This window comes from Annulohypoxylon truncatum, assembly GCF_022578515.1.
Source record: "Annulohypoxylon truncatum strain CBS 140777 unplaced genomic scaffold F4807scaffold_58, whole genome shotgun sequence".
Lineage (NCBI taxonomy): Eukaryota > Fungi > Ascomycota > Sordariomycetes > Xylariales > Hypoxylaceae > Annulohypoxylon > Annulohypoxylon truncatum.
The window spans coordinates 18,138-33,719 of NW_025953844.1; the positions used below are offsets into that span (position 1 = coordinate 18,138).

Consider the following 15,582-nt stretch of genomic DNA (forward strand, 5'->3'; position numbering starts at 1 on the left):
ATATAACAGCTAAGCGAGAAGGATTTCGTTGTTTGTTGTATGCAGGCGAAAGGAGAAAGAAATCTTGGTCGAATGATTCTGGAGCGATGAATGGATTTAATAGGATGGTGGCTGAGAGCTAGAGCTGTTAAACTATTACCCGCGCAGCTGCCGTGTAACAAATACGGATACCTACTGATAAGGTGGACCTTCGATCCAACAGCATCTTAGCCCAGCCCTATTTTGACCCACTTACCCCTTTAGGCAGTTTTTACAAAGTACATCCTCTATTACAGGGGTTCTCCATGCATTTACGTGTAACACAGCACCTAATATACCTAACTAACATACCTACCTACCTAGTAATTCCAGTAAGTGATGGATTCGTCGACCAGCTGAGGTCTAAGATGCTATTCCTTTGAGGATATCCTATAACCTCTTCTGTCACCCGTGCTAAGTCACCCGCACAGATCCCAACTATTAGGTACTACAAGAAATAGTGAAGAACAACTTGACAATAGCACGTAAAAATGAGGTTTATTTGCTTGCACGGTATGGGAACGAGCGCTGACGTAAGTTAAGAACATGGAAATTCTTCATTTCTTTATTAACACACGTCTGATAGATTTTCGAAACTCAAACTGGTGAGCACACGAGCCCATTTTCTGAACCACCAACGCAGATACTGACAGCTGCAGGACCGCTTCGACAAGCCCTTGGCAACAACCACGATTTCGAATTCTATGAAGGCGAATATGAAGTTCCACCAGCACCAGGTAGATACATAAACATAATTGTGTTTTGGTACATAATATCTTTACTGAGAGATCTATAATAGGGATTGATACAATATTCGACTGCGAAGTTTACAAGGCGTGGTACGACCCCTGTTTAGGAGCATCCACGCACCGCAAAGCCTTAGAGCTCCTAAGTGATATAGTCGAAGAAGACGGACCTTTCGATGGCTGTATAGGCTTCTCTCAAGGTGCAGCCCTCCTTGCATCCTTTTTACTCGCACACCAGGCTCTTGACCCATTCTCTCCGCCGCCGTTTCGCCTTGCAATCTTCATCTGCGGTAGTAGTGCGCTATCCGTCTCTGAAGATGGTCTGTGGAGTCGCATTGACCCACAAATAGTCGAATGCAGGAACAAGAGAATAAAGATCCCCACGGTCCATATTTATGGCTGTAAAGACCCAGCCTACCAGGAAAGTCTGAATTTGAAGGACATGTGCGAGCCGCGAAACATGTTGGAATACGACCACAGCAGTGGTCATGATATTCCACGGGGGATATCTGTGACGAAGGAGATGGCAAGGACTGTGCAGAAGGGTATAGAGAGAGCCATGTGCGGTCATTAAACTCCAAACGCACGTAGTCAATAGTTTCATACCAAATTCTTCAAACACGAAAATATAATAGTAAGGGATAACTATCACATCCTGAGCCATCCAATGTGTCGCCGCAAGGACTACCTGAGATGTCTCCAGTTCTAAGGTGGTATCGTAAGATGTGTACCTATTTATATATAGCTCATTACCTAATTAAGCTCTCTCTCTCTCTCTCTCTCTCTCTCTACTCTCACCCGCCTCTTTTTTTTTCAGCCATATCCTACGGGAGTCAACCTATTAGATCTTAACATATTTAATTTACAAAGCATATAATTTCTCTAAAATTTGTAGTTCATAACTTATAGGATACCGTCGGTTTGTAAAAGAGATCAATTAGGTGAGTGCATAAAATAACATAGAACTAGAATACACCGTGGACATCTCCATATGGGAGTGAGTTCATTCCTCCTGGTACCTGTTACCTGACCCTTAGAAGGTTGTATCAAATATTGGGCATCCATGGCTATCTGCTGCTCTCTATGCTGTGCGTCAAGTAAGTCCTGTCAACCTAGCTCAAAGGCACGAATGACGTGACCTGCAGCAATATTACATGATGGCGATGAGGAATACAGGATGCAGCGAAAGTAATACTTTCATTCAAAGAAGGGACCTGGATGCACGATCGGATTTAGACAGGCGTTGTACCATGGAAGCTTATCGTTGGTTGTTTTGACATGGTAAAGGCGGCCGCCGATTTGGACCAGGGCATACAGCTCGCCTTTCGAGGAAATCTCGGACCGAGAGTGAAAAGATAGACAGGAGGCGGGTGGGATATTCTGAGGGAATGCAACGCGCCCGATCATGTGCCAGTCGTTCGGTGCAGATTGCATGCGAAAGAAGTGAAAGATGCCCCCCTCTGCCGAGGGCACTAGCAGGTCAAGCTGAGTTTCGCTAGTATCATAATTAAGACCAGTGATAAGCACGGGGTTTCCTGTCACCTCGCCCGGATGTAGAATCCTAGTAGAAGTCTTGCCTTCCCACTTCCAGTCACTATCGTAACCGCCCCAGCGACCAAGGTCCTCGTTAAGACCGAAGGAACCCTGAACGACGTTGAGTTGACCTCTTGAGATGCAGGCCGCCACGAGTTCTGTCTTGAAATTAATGGAGCGGTCGACTAAGCTGTGTACCGCTGTGACGGAGACGGCTGAAATTATACCCAAATCAGTCGCGAGATGATCTACAGCCCCCCACACTGTTGACATAGAGTTATCATAAGAGGTGGAATATGTTGCCGACGTATGAAGCAGACCACCAGACTGGCATGGAACGACCAGGCTCCATCGCTCGCTGTTGCGAACATTCTTACTTTGCACCACCGTTGGCTTGCCCGTAACCCTGGATCCTGCTAGAGGAGGCGAAGTGTCTGCTAGAAACGAAGTATTCTTATCGGTGAGATAGAAACTATGTAGGTCACCGCCCGAAACGCAGTATAAGTGAAGCCGCGATCGCTGCTTGGAATCATGGGCTGGGTAGAGCGCCAGGCCAGACACGGTTGACTGATTAAGTGTCACTCGCATACTAGGAAATGGGCGAGGCTCGGACCACGGTGTGGCGGCGTGGTCGTGTATGCGCCTGAAGTAGAAAAGGCCGTTGGGACCGGCGGCAACGACCTCTTCTGAATCTGTCATGGCGAATTGCCCAACAGAGGGATACGGCTGTCTCCACGAAGTAGTGCTCAACATTGTAAGATTCAATGGACCAGATGGAATGTTTGTAGAACTAGACCGACTGGTGCTGCTTGCTCTCGATGTGGAAGGCGTGGGAATCACCGTGCCTGATTCTGTCGACGTGGGTGAGCTAAAGTCGTAGCCCGTCGAAGATGCGCTATTCATTTTGCACTTTCAAGCCTGATTCCTTCGTACACAGCGGTTTCTTCGGTAATATCCAGTGTTGGAGTGCCGCCTATTTTCCTGTGGGCGATTACAGAGCTAGGTTGATGATTTGGTGTGATGCCTTAGGAGAAATCAATAGGTATCATTTTGTGGGGGTGATGACGTAATCCAAGGATAGATTAAACTTTTCAGTTTCAGTTCAACTTTAAAAACTTAGAAAGTACAACATCATTTGCTCCCCTAGGTACAATTTGTATACAACACATGTTTACAACCATCCCCTAAGTGGTCCTTGTACCTCTATCGTCACTGCTACCAACGAATAACCCTAGAAATCTAAGAAGACCATTTCGGCAATGACCTAAGAATGGGTTGGTGCCCATGAAGACGACATTGTGGACCATTTTGCTTTTCTTCTGCATTCTGAACCCCTCCTTCAACATACCCGCGGTGTAGTCATCTAGTACAGCTGGAAGTTCATTGGTGCTGCATGCATTTAGCCGTCTAAGGTGTTCAGCTAATGACAGCGCGTCGGCGATGGCAGAAGTGGCGCCTTTGCCAAGGTAAGGGGTCATGCTAAGACACAATGTTAGAGATGGGATAGAACACGTTGTTAGGAAATACGCACCTATGTGCAGCATCGCCTAATAGGGCAATATTCTGAGACTTCCAAAGCCTGAGTTTGTGTTGGGTCTTGACGTGAGCCACATACACAGAGTCGGGAATGGACATTGATATTAATGATCGGAGAAGGGGATGCCAGTGTTTGGTCCTGATCATCCAGTCTGCTTTCAACTCCTCTGGGCTCATTTCATCGGGATGTTTGCTCTGGTCAATGAACTCGTTTGTGTAGCACCCCAATCCACACATCAAATATGATCCCTCAGGATCGAGAGTGTCGAGATCGTAAGGTCCATATGGCAATTCCTTGTCCTTGTAATATGAGACAACCATTGAACTTCGCGGGCCCATGATCTAATAGGATGTTAATTAATAGGCAACGACACGTCTTCTCGGTTCAATATGTTAAAACTCACGAGGCAACCTGAACCGAACGGCATCATCTTTTCCGTCTCTGGAGTAAAGGGCATCTTGAAATACAAGACGGTGACACCAAGTGTGTCCCTCTTCGAACTAGGGAGCAGTTGCTTTCTAATTTTGCTCCCTGCTCCGTCAGCTCCGACGAGAAGATCGCACTCAGTTGAGGTTCTATCTGTAAAATAGACCTTCACGCCACCATTCCCTAGCACTTCGAAACTTTCGAACTCGGTCTTCCAGTGTATCACATTGTCTAGACCCTCGAGCAAAGCGGTCCTCAATTTCCACCGCGAAACACAGCTTGCATCACGGAAATCCGGTGGGGTCATACCCAACTTCACGCGACACTTGTGATCTAGCAAGGCGATATGCTGACCGCGAGGAGGTTGAATGCCGACAGCCTTCTCTAATAATTCTGTGACAGATGCCGGAAGCTGAGTCCGCAATGCGGCGAGCATTTCCTTTGAAAGGAGGATACGGAAACCAGTCAAAGAGCTGGCTGCCTCATCTCGACCTCCTCGTTCATAAACAGTGACAGAAAACTTAGGGTCTCCTCGAAGTAGCTGGGTGAGGACGAGACCTCCGATTCCCGCTCCGACAATTACTACTCGGAAGGGGTTTGGCTTCTCGAGGTCATCAACGCTGCTTTTTGGGGCCATTGTTTTTCGAAGAGATTATTCATACAAACGAAGGCTAATACGTGAGTGTTTTTCCACGGCTACTTGGCTACCAGTGACTTTCTACGGTTTTTAGAAGCCATTTTCTCTTCAAAAGTGAGCCCCTTTACTTCCTACTATCGTACGTTGTCAAGCCAAATGTTGGTATAGTATGTTGACGAAATTAAAAGTACTCACAAAGTACCGAGCCTTGTAGCTACTTTCCAGCTACAACCAACGTCTTCGGAGACGTCCACGTACGGCGCAGGATCTCTGATCTGATGATAAAAGTTTACAGGGATCGGTGGTCCGGTATCATTCGATAGATTTCAGCCTCATGTAAGCCAAGCTATTCGTGTTTATTTCGAAGGACCTGGATCATGATCCCTCGATAATTCCGATGCAGCTAACTTCAGCCCTTCTCTGACCACTTAGCACATGTGGAGCAAGCACTGAGGCGCAGATTTCCACAAGGTGTATCGAGAAACATCGAATAGTCACAACCGGAACAATGAAGTCCCTAGATATTGGATGAAGGGGCGCTTGATACTTCTTGGACCTCCTAAGAGCTACTGGGAAATATAATCCAAGTATGTATGTGCTATGCACTAGCCAACCAACCACCAGGTAACACAACAATCAGATTCCAAACGTTTTCTACTAAAAACAAAACCCTGTTACTTCCCCCCTTCTCTCATGGACTAAAGCGACCTACCGCTTAGGCTAAAGATTTTCTATAGCAAAGAGTAGCAATTCAAATCTCATAATCATCATGACCGAATCAGAGACTAAGATGGACTCCCCGGAACCTCAAGCCAATGAGACTACGATCATTGCCAACCACGTGCCCGATTCCACAGAAGTCTTGCACAATGCCCAACTGAGCCTTGTTATTCTGGGGTGAATTCACAGCTTCGAAGGTTTTGATAATATTACATATTAACACGCTTATAGGCTTTGGCTATCACTCTTCCTATGCTCTCTCGAGACGACCATTGTCAGCACATCCCTCATCCATATAGCAAGCGACCTTAATGACTTGAGTAATTCTGGATGGATTGTTGTCGCATATCTTTTGACTTTCAATGGTAAATATATCCAGCCTCTTTCATCTTCAGAATTTTAAACATATATTAATCCCTGTTCTAGCATTCATACTCATATGGTCTAAGTTAAGCGATACATTTGGGACGAAATGGCTCTTACTCTCCGCCAATACCGTCTTTTGCATCTTTTCTATTGCTTGCGCCGTTTCTAAAACGATGGTCCAATTGTAAGTCATATGTACGCTTTATTATAATCAAAGACTAATGTGATATTCCTGTTAGGATTATCTTCAGAGCGTTTCAAGGCATTGGTGGTTCCGGAATGTATTCTCTTACCTTCGTCATTTTGGCTCAGGTAGTCCCGATGGATAAACTTGGGATTTGTACAGGCATTCTCAGTTCTGTATTTGCTCTAGCCAGTTTACTTGGCCCGATTCTTGGAGGAGTGATATCAGATAAGAGTACTTGGAGAGTAAGTTACCATGCTATCATTCGGGATATATGTGAGGAACTATACTAATGCTACGGCAACAAAACAGTGGATATTCTGGCTCAAGTAAGTCCAATTCCCTGGATGTATTATCGCTGAGAAACAACTCACTGACGACTTCTCAACAGCGTTCCTGGGATCGCCTTCGCGTTCGCAATCCTCGCTAAATTTATGAACAGCGGAAAATCAAGCCAGCAAGTCCGAAGATCCATGAAGGCCATGGATATCGTTGGTGCCTTCTTGTCTCTAGCTTGGGCTATTTTGCTCATCTTCGCGTTACAAGAAGGCGGTAAGGCCTACGAATGGGACAGTGGTGTCATTATCGGAACTTTAGTGAGCGGCATCGCAGTGCTCATTGTATTCGCTTTGTGGGAATGGTGGACATATCGTTACACCAATACGGATAGTCTGTTCCCAGTTGGCCTATTGAAACGATCGGTGGTTGTATTATTGTTCTTGTAAGCATTCGACGAGACGTGTTCTTAGTCTACGGCGCATAACTGACTTTAGAACATTGAATAGGAACCTATTGCTTCTCGGCTTCACCTTCTACGTCCCAGTCATTCAGATACCTCAACGCTTCCAGTACGTTAACGGCCAGACAGCGACACGGGCCGGAATTCTCCTCCTTCCTTTGACATTAGTATCTCCCACGACAGCGTTAGTTGCTGGCTCTCTAGTGGGGAGACACCGACTCTGGGCCCCAGCCTTAACAATTTTAGGAGGTTGTTTAAATCTTGTTGGAATTACCTTGATGAGTACCCTGCCAGTCGACAATGCCGTGCCAGGTGCTCAGTTCGGGTACCAAGTGATCATAGGGATGAGTCTCGGGCTTATGACACCTACGCTGCTATACATTCTCAAGGTTGAAGTTCCCGAGAAAGAGATGGCTGGAGCAATGGGAGTCGGGAACATGGGTCGAACACTAGGAGGCTGCATTGGTTTGGCAATATGCGGATCTTTGCTGCAGTCAGAACTCAACAAAGAACTTCCCAAATTTCTCACTCCTCAGCAAATACAAGCCATTACTGCGTCCTCGGGGTCGGCTGCCCAGGTACTAACCCCTGAGCAGCTAATTCGAGTTGGTCGGGTATATGGTGATGGTTTCGACCTGGAATTCAAAGGATTGATCGCGTTCGCTGGACTTAGTGTCATTACTGCAGTCCTGTTATGGTTCTCTCATACGCGTTCATTGAAGAACAGAATCCAAGGTGAAGACCGTGAGAGGGGAGAGGCATTTAGGGAAATGGCAGAAGCATAGCTTTCGGAGAATGTAGGGTCACCAGCCCTCGTTACAATAGAGAATGAGTTACGAAATAAATATAAAGAGACTTGCTAATACACGTTGTCTATATCTACCACATCCCTTGTATAAAACTATCAATGCATTTAACCCCTGTTTGATGGGAATCGTCTTGAATGGCTACCCCCTTTCTTTCAAAGTGTACCTAGGAAGGCTAACATATTATTACTTTAATATTTCGAGTGTTTAGTATAATTATTTATAACACATGGTTGAGATTAAAGAATGATAATAATAATATTTTAACATTTAACACTTATTCTCGTTAGAATATTCTGCTCCATCCAAGAGGGTGACAACGTAGTTCTTACATCAGGTTACTTTACCTATGCAATCGGCTACGCGTCATATCACGACAGTACCATCAAGCTACATGCAAATCACACCAAGGCCAAGATTTTCAAGAGATTACTCATCCAATCATGACGGTTGAGAGCATTCACTGGTAAACTCATCCTATGATCTCATGACTAGAAAGCTTGGTCAATATAACGTCCCATCTGCCAAGCAAGACAATATGAAGGTCGGGCTATTGATCAAAAGTACATTGCTTGAAACGCCAATTAACTCAACAGTTGGCTTGTATTAAGATGTCTGTAATATGACTTCATTTGTTATCCGTCAACGATATTAGGTAAGTTAGGTATGTAGTCGTGAGGTACCCGAGGAATCCAGCCGATCTTAGTCATACTAACGCTTATACGGCACCATCCTCACTCGTCATTTTACTTGGGTGCTCAGAACTCATGTTCCGCGAATTCCGGGGGCGCTTGAGTTAGCTTTGGATTACTTTGCGTGGCCCCTTTCCTAGCAGCGACGAGTAGGAGGTAGCTTTCCCATTTACCTAGTGTGTAAACTGGAGAAAAAGATTAGTTATATAATAATCACCAGTCAGTTTTCCTCTTAGGTAGCTACATTTTCATATCTAGGTACCTAGGTAAGAGTGCGAATACAGCTGAGCCCCTATTTGCTTTCTACCCAAGTACCTGACAGGATACCCCCTGAGTAAAAATGTGTCGAGAATAGGTAGTAATGAAAAGAATCAAGTCGAGAATGAAACCGGAAAAGTGAGCTAAGGTTCGTGACTTAAAGATCAACCTTGCCGTTATTCCCCGTACACGTGCTGTGGTAACTGGTTGTGCTCGTTCATCAAGCGCTGGGATGCGGTACCACATACGCCTTATTTGCTAGTGTTATTAGTTATGGGCGTTTATTTGACAGGCGATTTATATTGGAGCGATCCAGAAAGGTGGCACATAGGGCTAAAACCTTGTCTCGAGCTGCCATTAGACATAATGATAATTAGGTAAATCATGGTTAGGAAATATCGGCGCCCAATCGTAGATGCGCATGACCCTTCCCCATGGGGTGATCTTGATCTCCAGACTTGGCAAGATTGCTGACTCCCTGTGGATTCGCGATTCGGCGGTGAGAGGCAGTACCTAGTCATCTCGTCAACTAATCCCTAAAGCGGGAAAACTCAAAGGGCCGCTTTCAGTGGTACGCTTATCCCATTGAGGTTCGCAACATCCCAGTGGTTTGGATGAAGTGAGCCGAGATATCCTAGCAAAGTAGATTATAGATATCCATAAAGGTACCTATATCCAACGTTATTAAGCATGTTAGGCGAACTATCGCATCCTATGGTACCCCTCAAAGCTGATGATACGCTGGATCGGCAGTACGAATACGTGGAAGATATACATGTAATCGACGTCGCTATACGTCTTGTTATGAAGGTGCATGTATACCAACTGCAGCGCAGGCTGTAAGGTGACCTCTCTAAGCTGCTAGTCCGTCACATTCGTTTCGCATTCTAGGTGAACGGACAGGGCCTGATTGGAAGAAGCTCGATAGAAGCGAGAATGGAAACATTCCCCTTTTGGACAGCCAGGATCTCAGCGGCCATTCATATTTTCCTATTTTATTCACCACCTCATTGTTTTTTTCTATTCTGTGCTCCTTTTCCGACCGCGTGACCCTTAAATATTACTCCGTTCAGAGTGATGCTGACGATCGACTCACCGATGATTGGCTCTTTCAAAAGGAAACCGGCGAAAATTCATCAATCGACGGAAGGTAGATATTAACTGGTCGTGCGGTGTGAAGTGTGTTCACACTTAACTGGCATTCGTCACATGGCGTTGGCGCATATTTATGTGATGATGGCCGAGAAATTGCCTTGCTCCCCTCTGGATAATATAGAGAAATATGTAAGGGGAATTGGTCGGTCGCTTCTCGTTAATGTCTGGGGTAAAGATATCGTGGCTGAAGCCGAAGAGACATAGTAATTGGTAAAAGCACTGTACATAGCTGTTACATGGCGGGTTGTAATAGTATAATATCCCCGCTTTCTTCTCCTTTCAGCGGTAATCCCCGTTCCCCCAGATCTGGCCGGTTTCCACTTGCAGGAATCGTGGTTCCTACTTAACTATTTCCGGCAGGGTGCTATCGTTCTGACTAGGCATATTAGAGTATCATACACGTCTCTACATAGAAAGAAGGGGCGTCAATCACGCTCATCTGTGTGCGATTAATTGGCAGTCAGCTCATCTTGATCCATCATTTCTAGTTTTATGATCCTTATGTCAGTGGGATACTACCTACCCATATCAAACGTCTTATGCAGAATCCCTTGCTCTCCAAGCAGACGGGAGTAATTACTTCTCCTGGTTGCTGCTGTTTCGAGGCGCGTTATTACTTATCACGACATCCGTCAATTGCCTAAGCCGAGAAGGACACTGATAGTACGATGTAGGTATGTGGTACACACATACCTACCTACCTACCTACATATGATATATGCGACGTCGCAACCTCGTGTCGTCGCGAAAACGAGGATTGGTGAGGTAGGATGTGGGGAAGGGAAAAACGGATCACTTTGGCAGGGCTAGGGACAGCCAGTTAATCAATACAAACTCCGGGGAATCAGAAATGCAGGTTCTACAGTCTTTGCCCCAGCCCGGTCTGGGATGACAAGCAGGCACTGTACATACCCAGTACACATGCTAACGAGCAGAAAAGAAAATCATTATGTCTGTCAGGGGGGAATTCGTTGGCTGGCATCGCTGCGCTTACCTATCCGCGCACCCGTGTGCCGTTCCTTCAAGGAATTAAAAGGTGATTGGATTTCGGTGAGTCTAGTACTAATTCGTTGACCGTTCTGTCTCTCATGTACATACCTCCATCTATGGATATGGCTGTAATAGGTGAAGTTGATCAAGAAAGGAATGCAAGCGATCTCACGATATTACCAACAGTTTTGCTGCAGCTTCTTCTTGGCCCGTCATCTTTTCTTCAACCCAAGACTTGACTTAGCAAAAGTTTCTAGGAACGGCTTCACATTGCAATCGTCTAACAGCGACCTCGATTTTGGCGAGGTCTCTTAAAGCCGCACATACACAGGTACTAATACGGTTTATCTGGCGGATACAACCCTCACGACCTGCCTGCCGTACCTATTTTATTGTTAGTCCCTGCATATGTACCAATCCATACTTGGGAAAATATCCCCGACTTTGTTCACGAGGGGGAGAGGGAAAAAAAAAGACGTGTAACCAATAACCCATATGGAACGTCGGGACTATTGTTCAAAGTGACCGTTCGTCACTTATTAATGAATAGAATATTATTTCCGATCTTACGATTCCGACCCTTATTCCGCACCTTTATTTTCAGCGACTCACGTTGCGTCTCCATTTCATCCGCATCCACATCCACATGATTCGGCCTTCATGTGTATGATGCGCAAGAGAGGCTCCTCCCTCTTCCTCCCCGGCATCATTCCGGCAGACCAAGCCCTACACCAATGAACATACTCGTCGCATTCCCACCTTGTCCTAGTAGGGTTGGTACCAGTCAAAAGCCACCTCAGCGTTTGCAGATACACTACTACCAACGGCTCTCCCACCGGAAAAAGGAAACCTTTCGCTGCCAAGATAGTCGCCTGACTGCCGCCGCGATACCTAACCCATCGTACGCTGACGCTGACGACGACTTCGGTCCTTCTCGATTGCTAATCTGCTTAGGGCCGTGAGTTACACAGCTGATTTCTCGTCCATTTGCGTTCGCATAGAGGCTGACGAGACCCAACTTGTTCGAAGTACCTAATCCACCCTTCTCTCACTCTCAACCCATGCCCGGATCTGCGCCTCGTGCCACTTGCAGCATGCCCCCTAGCATAGCCTAGGATAGGTAGGTACTTCGTTAGCAAGGGGGCCTGGGATACCTAAACTAGCCTACCTAACTAGCCTAACTAGCCTGATCCGTACGTAGCATTTCGTAGCTTGAGGCGAGCAGCAGGAGGAAGACGAGAGAACCTGACAAGAAACCAAAAGAGAGGAGAGAAATAAAAGAGAGAAAGCGGCACGGTACCGCGGTCGGGATCGTCCCGCCCCCGATAATATCCACCAACACTTCCATCTTAAGTATTTACTGGGATTTCCCTTCCCCGGGTTTAACGTAGACAAAAACGACGATCTTCAACTTACCTACCGTTCCTCTGTTCTCTTATTAAGCGGCCCCAGCCAATCTCACCTGTTTCGGCGCCTGTCTCACACCCCGTCATCCTTTGGCTAACTACACATATACATTTGTGTACCTTCAACCCGAGAGCTGGCAGTCGGCGACGATAACTTTTGTACGCTATACAAGCTCTAATAAATCACTCGTTCAATTGGTACGCGCGCGGAAGAGAGGGCATCTGTCTAACCTTGGTGGCGTTTCGAGTTTGATGAGATATACATGATCTCAACCGCCGGAGTTCCGCGACTCCTAGGACGTTCTACGATAATCAAAACCTAATAAAACTGTTCCGATCCGGGCGCGGCACAGGTGTTAGTTTGCGAAATATTGTTGAGAGCATCGCCTTACCCAAAAGACCGGAGAGGAATTTTGAGATCTAGCTTCGCGATCATGACATACTTCCCAACCTGAGCTAGACCCTTCCCCTCTTCACGACAGCTTCCATTGTTGATCGTTTATTTAGCGATTGCACCATTTCATATGGTATCAGCCGGGTTTTTAGCATTGGGCAGACAGGGTGACTATGGTCGTCAAGCTAGATGCGCACCAGACGTCCCTGGAAGCCTTCGGATTACCTTGGACCTCCCGCCACGCGCATCGTCCGGACGATGAGCCGGGCCTAGTGAACAGCAGCAGATCGCAGTACTTCAGAATTAGCGCGTCGGCGCCCCCTTCGCCACCGAGCGTCTACCAAGTTTTGAAAGACGGCAATGGTGGTAGCGGCGGAAGCAGCGTCGGCGGGACCAGCGGCCATAACCATGTGGGACGCAGGATAGCTAGCTCTAGGCCGCGTTTAGCGAAGATCCAGATAGAGCTTCAGCCGTGCCAACCCCCGACATCGAGATCGGTATCACCATCAGCGACGGCACTAGCCGATAGTCGGCCAAGCCCGCAAAAGGCAAATTCGGCCCCTGTCATTCTGCAGTCTCAATCTCAGCCTAGCACTGACAGCGAAGAGGGAGAAGAGCGCAGCAACAGCAACCCATCATCCCCGACTAGGGTAGACACGAAGTCTTCTACCCGTCCCCTGAGGGCAGCTACACCGGATGCGATTTCGCGGGTGGAAGGTGCGAAGGTAACGCAAGTCTTCCGCTTTCCCCGCGAAGCATTCGCCGCGCCGTCCGCTCTTGCCCTCCGACCCGCAAAGCGTGGGCGGGCGCCGAATGACGTAGACGGGCCCGGCACCGGAGATCTTCCGTGCAAGAAGCGGAGGTTGCGACTGCACTTAGTGACGAGCCGGCTTTCGCAGCCGTACAGCTGGCCCGCGACGCACATCCTGAACCGCGAGAGCGGCGACGACTTGCCTGTACTCAGCCGGTTCCTCAAGTTCGCGGCCGTCGGCGCGTTGAAGAAGGCCGGCCACCAGAGCGCGCTCGTGCGTAAGGCTGCTATCCTTAATAGGGTGCGCATCGGCGTGCGCCACGCCGCCGTGCTTAGGGGTCACGCGGTGATCGCGGGGATGGCTGCCAGAGGAGATTTGCTGAGCCATGGCTTGCAGATAGTGACCACTTCCAATAGCACGACCGGAGCGCGGTTCCCCGGCCTCGCACCCAACCCATACGATCACCCGATACCGCCGGCGTGGCGGCCACACACGACGACCTTCCACCCGTCGCCTCCCAGCTCGACCCCTCCGGATCGGGGCGGTTCGGCAAGCAGCTCAGAGAATACGACTCCTAGCCCACCGGCGACATCTCCGCTCTCTTCGTCGACGCGATCGGGTATCCTCGGAAGGCCCTCCTACCTACCGTTACAAGCGGATGAAGAAGAGGAGGTTGCATTCCCGTCGCCAGATCTCGAAACCCGATATGCAGACCTCTCAGATGACGACATGGACGACGTGTACGCAGATTTTGGTGTTTTGTTTGGTTCTGGGGCGCGATCATCGGAGAGTAGTAGTGGAAGCGACGAGGCGGGTGGTGGGGAGCACTTCTATGAGGAATACTTGGACGAACTGGATGGGATACGGTGGATAGCATAGGGAATATGGAATAGGGGTCATGGTTATTGAGATGTTGATTTGGGGGATCCTTTGGGGCGACCTGGTGTTTTTTGAACCCGGACGAGGGCATAAAAATGGCGCTATGGTTACTGAGCGATGGATGCAAGATTAGGCTGAAAAAAAAAATTTAGGGATACCCAAACACGTCGTTCGTGGGTATAGAAGCCTACTGCGACCTCATGGCAACTTCAAATGAATCAATGTTTGAGTAAAAATTTGCAAAACGGTGCTTCAAAAGATAGGTATATGTGGTGGAAATACAGCTACTATGATGGCATAGGGTTGATAAGGTTGTTGCTTGTGCTTTCCCCGGAGTCCAAATGGACAACAATATACAAGAGCATCCCGAACACCATAGGGCTAATTAGATTTGGGCGTGCCCAAGCAACTCTTGGTGCGACGTACAGCAAAATAAATATGTCTTTGCATACTAGCTGAGATGGGGCTTGATCTCTTCGCTTGACATAAAGCCAAACATGAGCCTTACCCACCCCTTAAGAGCATGTGCACAGGAGGAATGCATTCCCTAAGTACCTAGTCAGGCACGACTTAGATAGCGCCCTGCAGCTTGTTCGCTCGATCTAGAGCAATGTCGACCATCGCCTAGGAAGGGGGTTCACGCCCAAACCTGTCAGCACATACGGGCTTCTTACAGCTACAATCATGTCTCGGTAGGTATGCTTCAACCTACCTGGATAGCTTCTAGTTCTTCAGCCCGGATATCACCACGATCGATACGTTCCCGCATATTCTGCATGACAACCGCTCGGCTCCGACCGTTCACAAACACAACGTACCGCAACCCGGGAAACTTGGATTCGTATTCATCGTTCAGGGCCTTAAGCTTCGTAGCCTCTTCTTCCTTATCCTTGGAATTGCCCGTGTTGAGATGCGCCTGTTCAGCACGACTCTGGGCGCTCTCGACTTTCTTCTCGCCTAAGCGCGGGTGCGAACCTAAGACCCCATGGAGCTTCTCCCGCGCATCTGAACTCGAGGATTGCGCGAGCTGCGACAGAATGGCTCCAACATGCTTAACGAGAGACTCGTACGACGAAAATGGAGGACTGTCGTGGATCGATGGTATCGCTAAGTCGTGGAGATCTGCGGATGGTTCAAAGAGAGCGTCGAGAGCGGATTTTATGATTTCATCATCGGCGGTGGGTAGCGAGGTAATAGGCGGTAAAGTTGTTGTAGACGCCATTCTATGTAGATATTCGACTCTGTATTTTATTCATGAGTAAAGACAGACACTATCGTACTTTGCGCATAAAATAAGGTTGCCACGGTTTAGAATTGTAGGTAATAGTTTTAAGTAGTATTTTC

General features: G+C 47.6%; 6 protein-coding genes across 6 annotated transcripts; 3 read left to right on the plus strand and 3 right to left on the minus strand.

Annotated features, from left to right (window-relative positions):
* The first annotated feature begins 357 nt into the window (after positions 1 to 357).
* On the plus strand, positions 358 to 1,494 carry F4807DRAFT_447332 (serine hydrolase FSH). Its single transcript, XM_047999875.1, has 4 exons — positions 358 to 551; positions 605 to 623; positions 678 to 755; positions 818 to 1,494. Exons 1-4 carry the CDS (start codon positions 510 to 512, stop codon positions 1,336 to 1,338), a joined length of 660 nt encoding a protein of 219 aa, XP_047848874.1. The 5' UTR covers positions 358 to 509; the 3' UTR covers positions 1,339 to 1,494.
* A 90-nt stretch (positions 1,495 to 1,584) lies between these two features.
* F4807DRAFT_334659 (uncharacterized protein) lies at positions 1,585 to 3,319 on the minus strand. The gene has a single exon (XM_047995318.1). It carries the CDS (start codon positions 3,198 to 3,200, stop codon positions 1,962 to 1,964), a length of 1,239 nt encoding a protein of 412 aa, XP_047848875.1. The 5' UTR covers positions 3,201 to 3,319; the 3' UTR covers positions 1,585 to 1,961.
* Positions 3,320 to 3,427: 108 nt separating this feature from the next.
* On the minus strand, positions 3,428 to 4,994 carry F4807DRAFT_334685 (uncharacterized protein). The gene is made up of 3 exons (XM_047995319.1): positions 4,238 to 4,994; positions 3,829 to 4,175; positions 3,428 to 3,776 (listed from the first exon to the last, which is right to left on the minus strand). The coding sequence occupies exons 1-3, from the start codon at positions 4,895 to 4,897 to the stop codon at positions 3,482 to 3,484; spliced, it is 1,302 nt and encodes a 433-aa protein (XP_047848876.1). The 5' UTR covers positions 4,898 to 4,994; the 3' UTR covers positions 3,428 to 3,481.
* Positions 4,995 to 5,666: 672 nt separating this feature from the next.
* On the plus strand, positions 5,667 to 7,691 carry F4807DRAFT_465711 (putative MFS multidrug transporter; the record flags this gene model as incomplete). The annotated part of the gene is made up of 7 exons (XM_048002310.1): positions 5,667 to 5,794; positions 5,849 to 5,982; positions 6,044 to 6,167; positions 6,223 to 6,412; positions 6,480 to 6,496; positions 6,559 to 6,888; positions 6,953 to 7,691. 7 exons carry the CDS (start codon positions 5,667 to 5,669, stop codon positions 7,689 to 7,691), a joined length of 1,662 nt encoding a protein of 553 aa, XP_047848877.1.
* Positions 7,692 to 12,468: 4,777 nt separating this feature from the next.
* Positions 12,469 to 14,345, plus strand: F4807DRAFT_334728 (uncharacterized protein). Its single transcript, XM_047995320.1, has one exon. It carries the CDS (start codon positions 12,781 to 12,783, stop codon positions 14,236 to 14,238), a length of 1,458 nt encoding a protein of 485 aa, XP_047848878.1. The 5' UTR covers positions 12,469 to 12,780; the 3' UTR covers positions 14,239 to 14,345.
* A 463-nt stretch (positions 14,346 to 14,808) lies between these two features.
* F4807DRAFT_465713 (Oxo-4-hydroxy-4-carboxy-5-ureidoimidazoline decarboxylase) lies at positions 14,809 to 15,460 on the minus strand (the record flags this gene model as incomplete). The annotated part of the gene is made up of 2 exons (XM_048002311.1): positions 14,809 to 14,862; positions 14,951 to 15,460. The coding sequence occupies 2 exons, from the start codon at positions 15,458 to 15,460 to the stop codon at positions 14,809 to 14,811; spliced, it is 564 nt and encodes a 187-aa protein (XP_047848879.1).
* Positions 15,461 to 15,582: the final 122 nt, after the last annotated feature.

What these genes read in the sequence shown, in the direction of transcription:
- F4807DRAFT_447332 (XM_047999875.1), top strand. Translation starts at nt 510, where the DNA reads ATGAGGTTTATTTGCTTGCACGGTATGGGAACGAGCGCTGAC. An exon ending in TGAAGTTCCACCAGCACCAG is followed by an intron (nt 756 to 817) that starts GTAGATACATAA and finishes GATCTATAATAG; the next exon opens with GGATTGATACAATATTCGAC.
- F4807DRAFT_334659 (XM_047995318.1), bottom strand. Translation starts at nt 3,200, where the DNA reads ATGAATAGCGCATCTTCGACGGGCTACGACTTTAGCTCACCCACGTCG.
- F4807DRAFT_334685 (XM_047995319.1), bottom strand. Translation starts at nt 4,897, where the DNA reads ATGGCCCCAAAAAGCAGCGTTGATGACCTCGAGAAGCCAAACCCCTTC. An exon ending in CGTTCGGTTCAGGTTGCCTC is followed by an intron (nt 4,176 to 4,237) that starts GTGAGTTTTAAC and finishes ACATCCTATTAG; the next exon opens with ATCATGGGCCCGCGAAGTTC. An exon ending in TTAGGCGATGCTGCACATAG is followed by an intron (nt 3,777 to 3,828) that starts GTGCGTATTTCC and finishes ATTGTGTCTTAG; the next exon opens with CATGACCCCTTACCTTGGCA.
- F4807DRAFT_334728 (XM_047995320.1), top strand. Translation starts at nt 12,781, where the DNA reads ATGGTCGTCAAGCTAGATGCGCACCAGACGTCCCTGGAAGCCTTCGGA.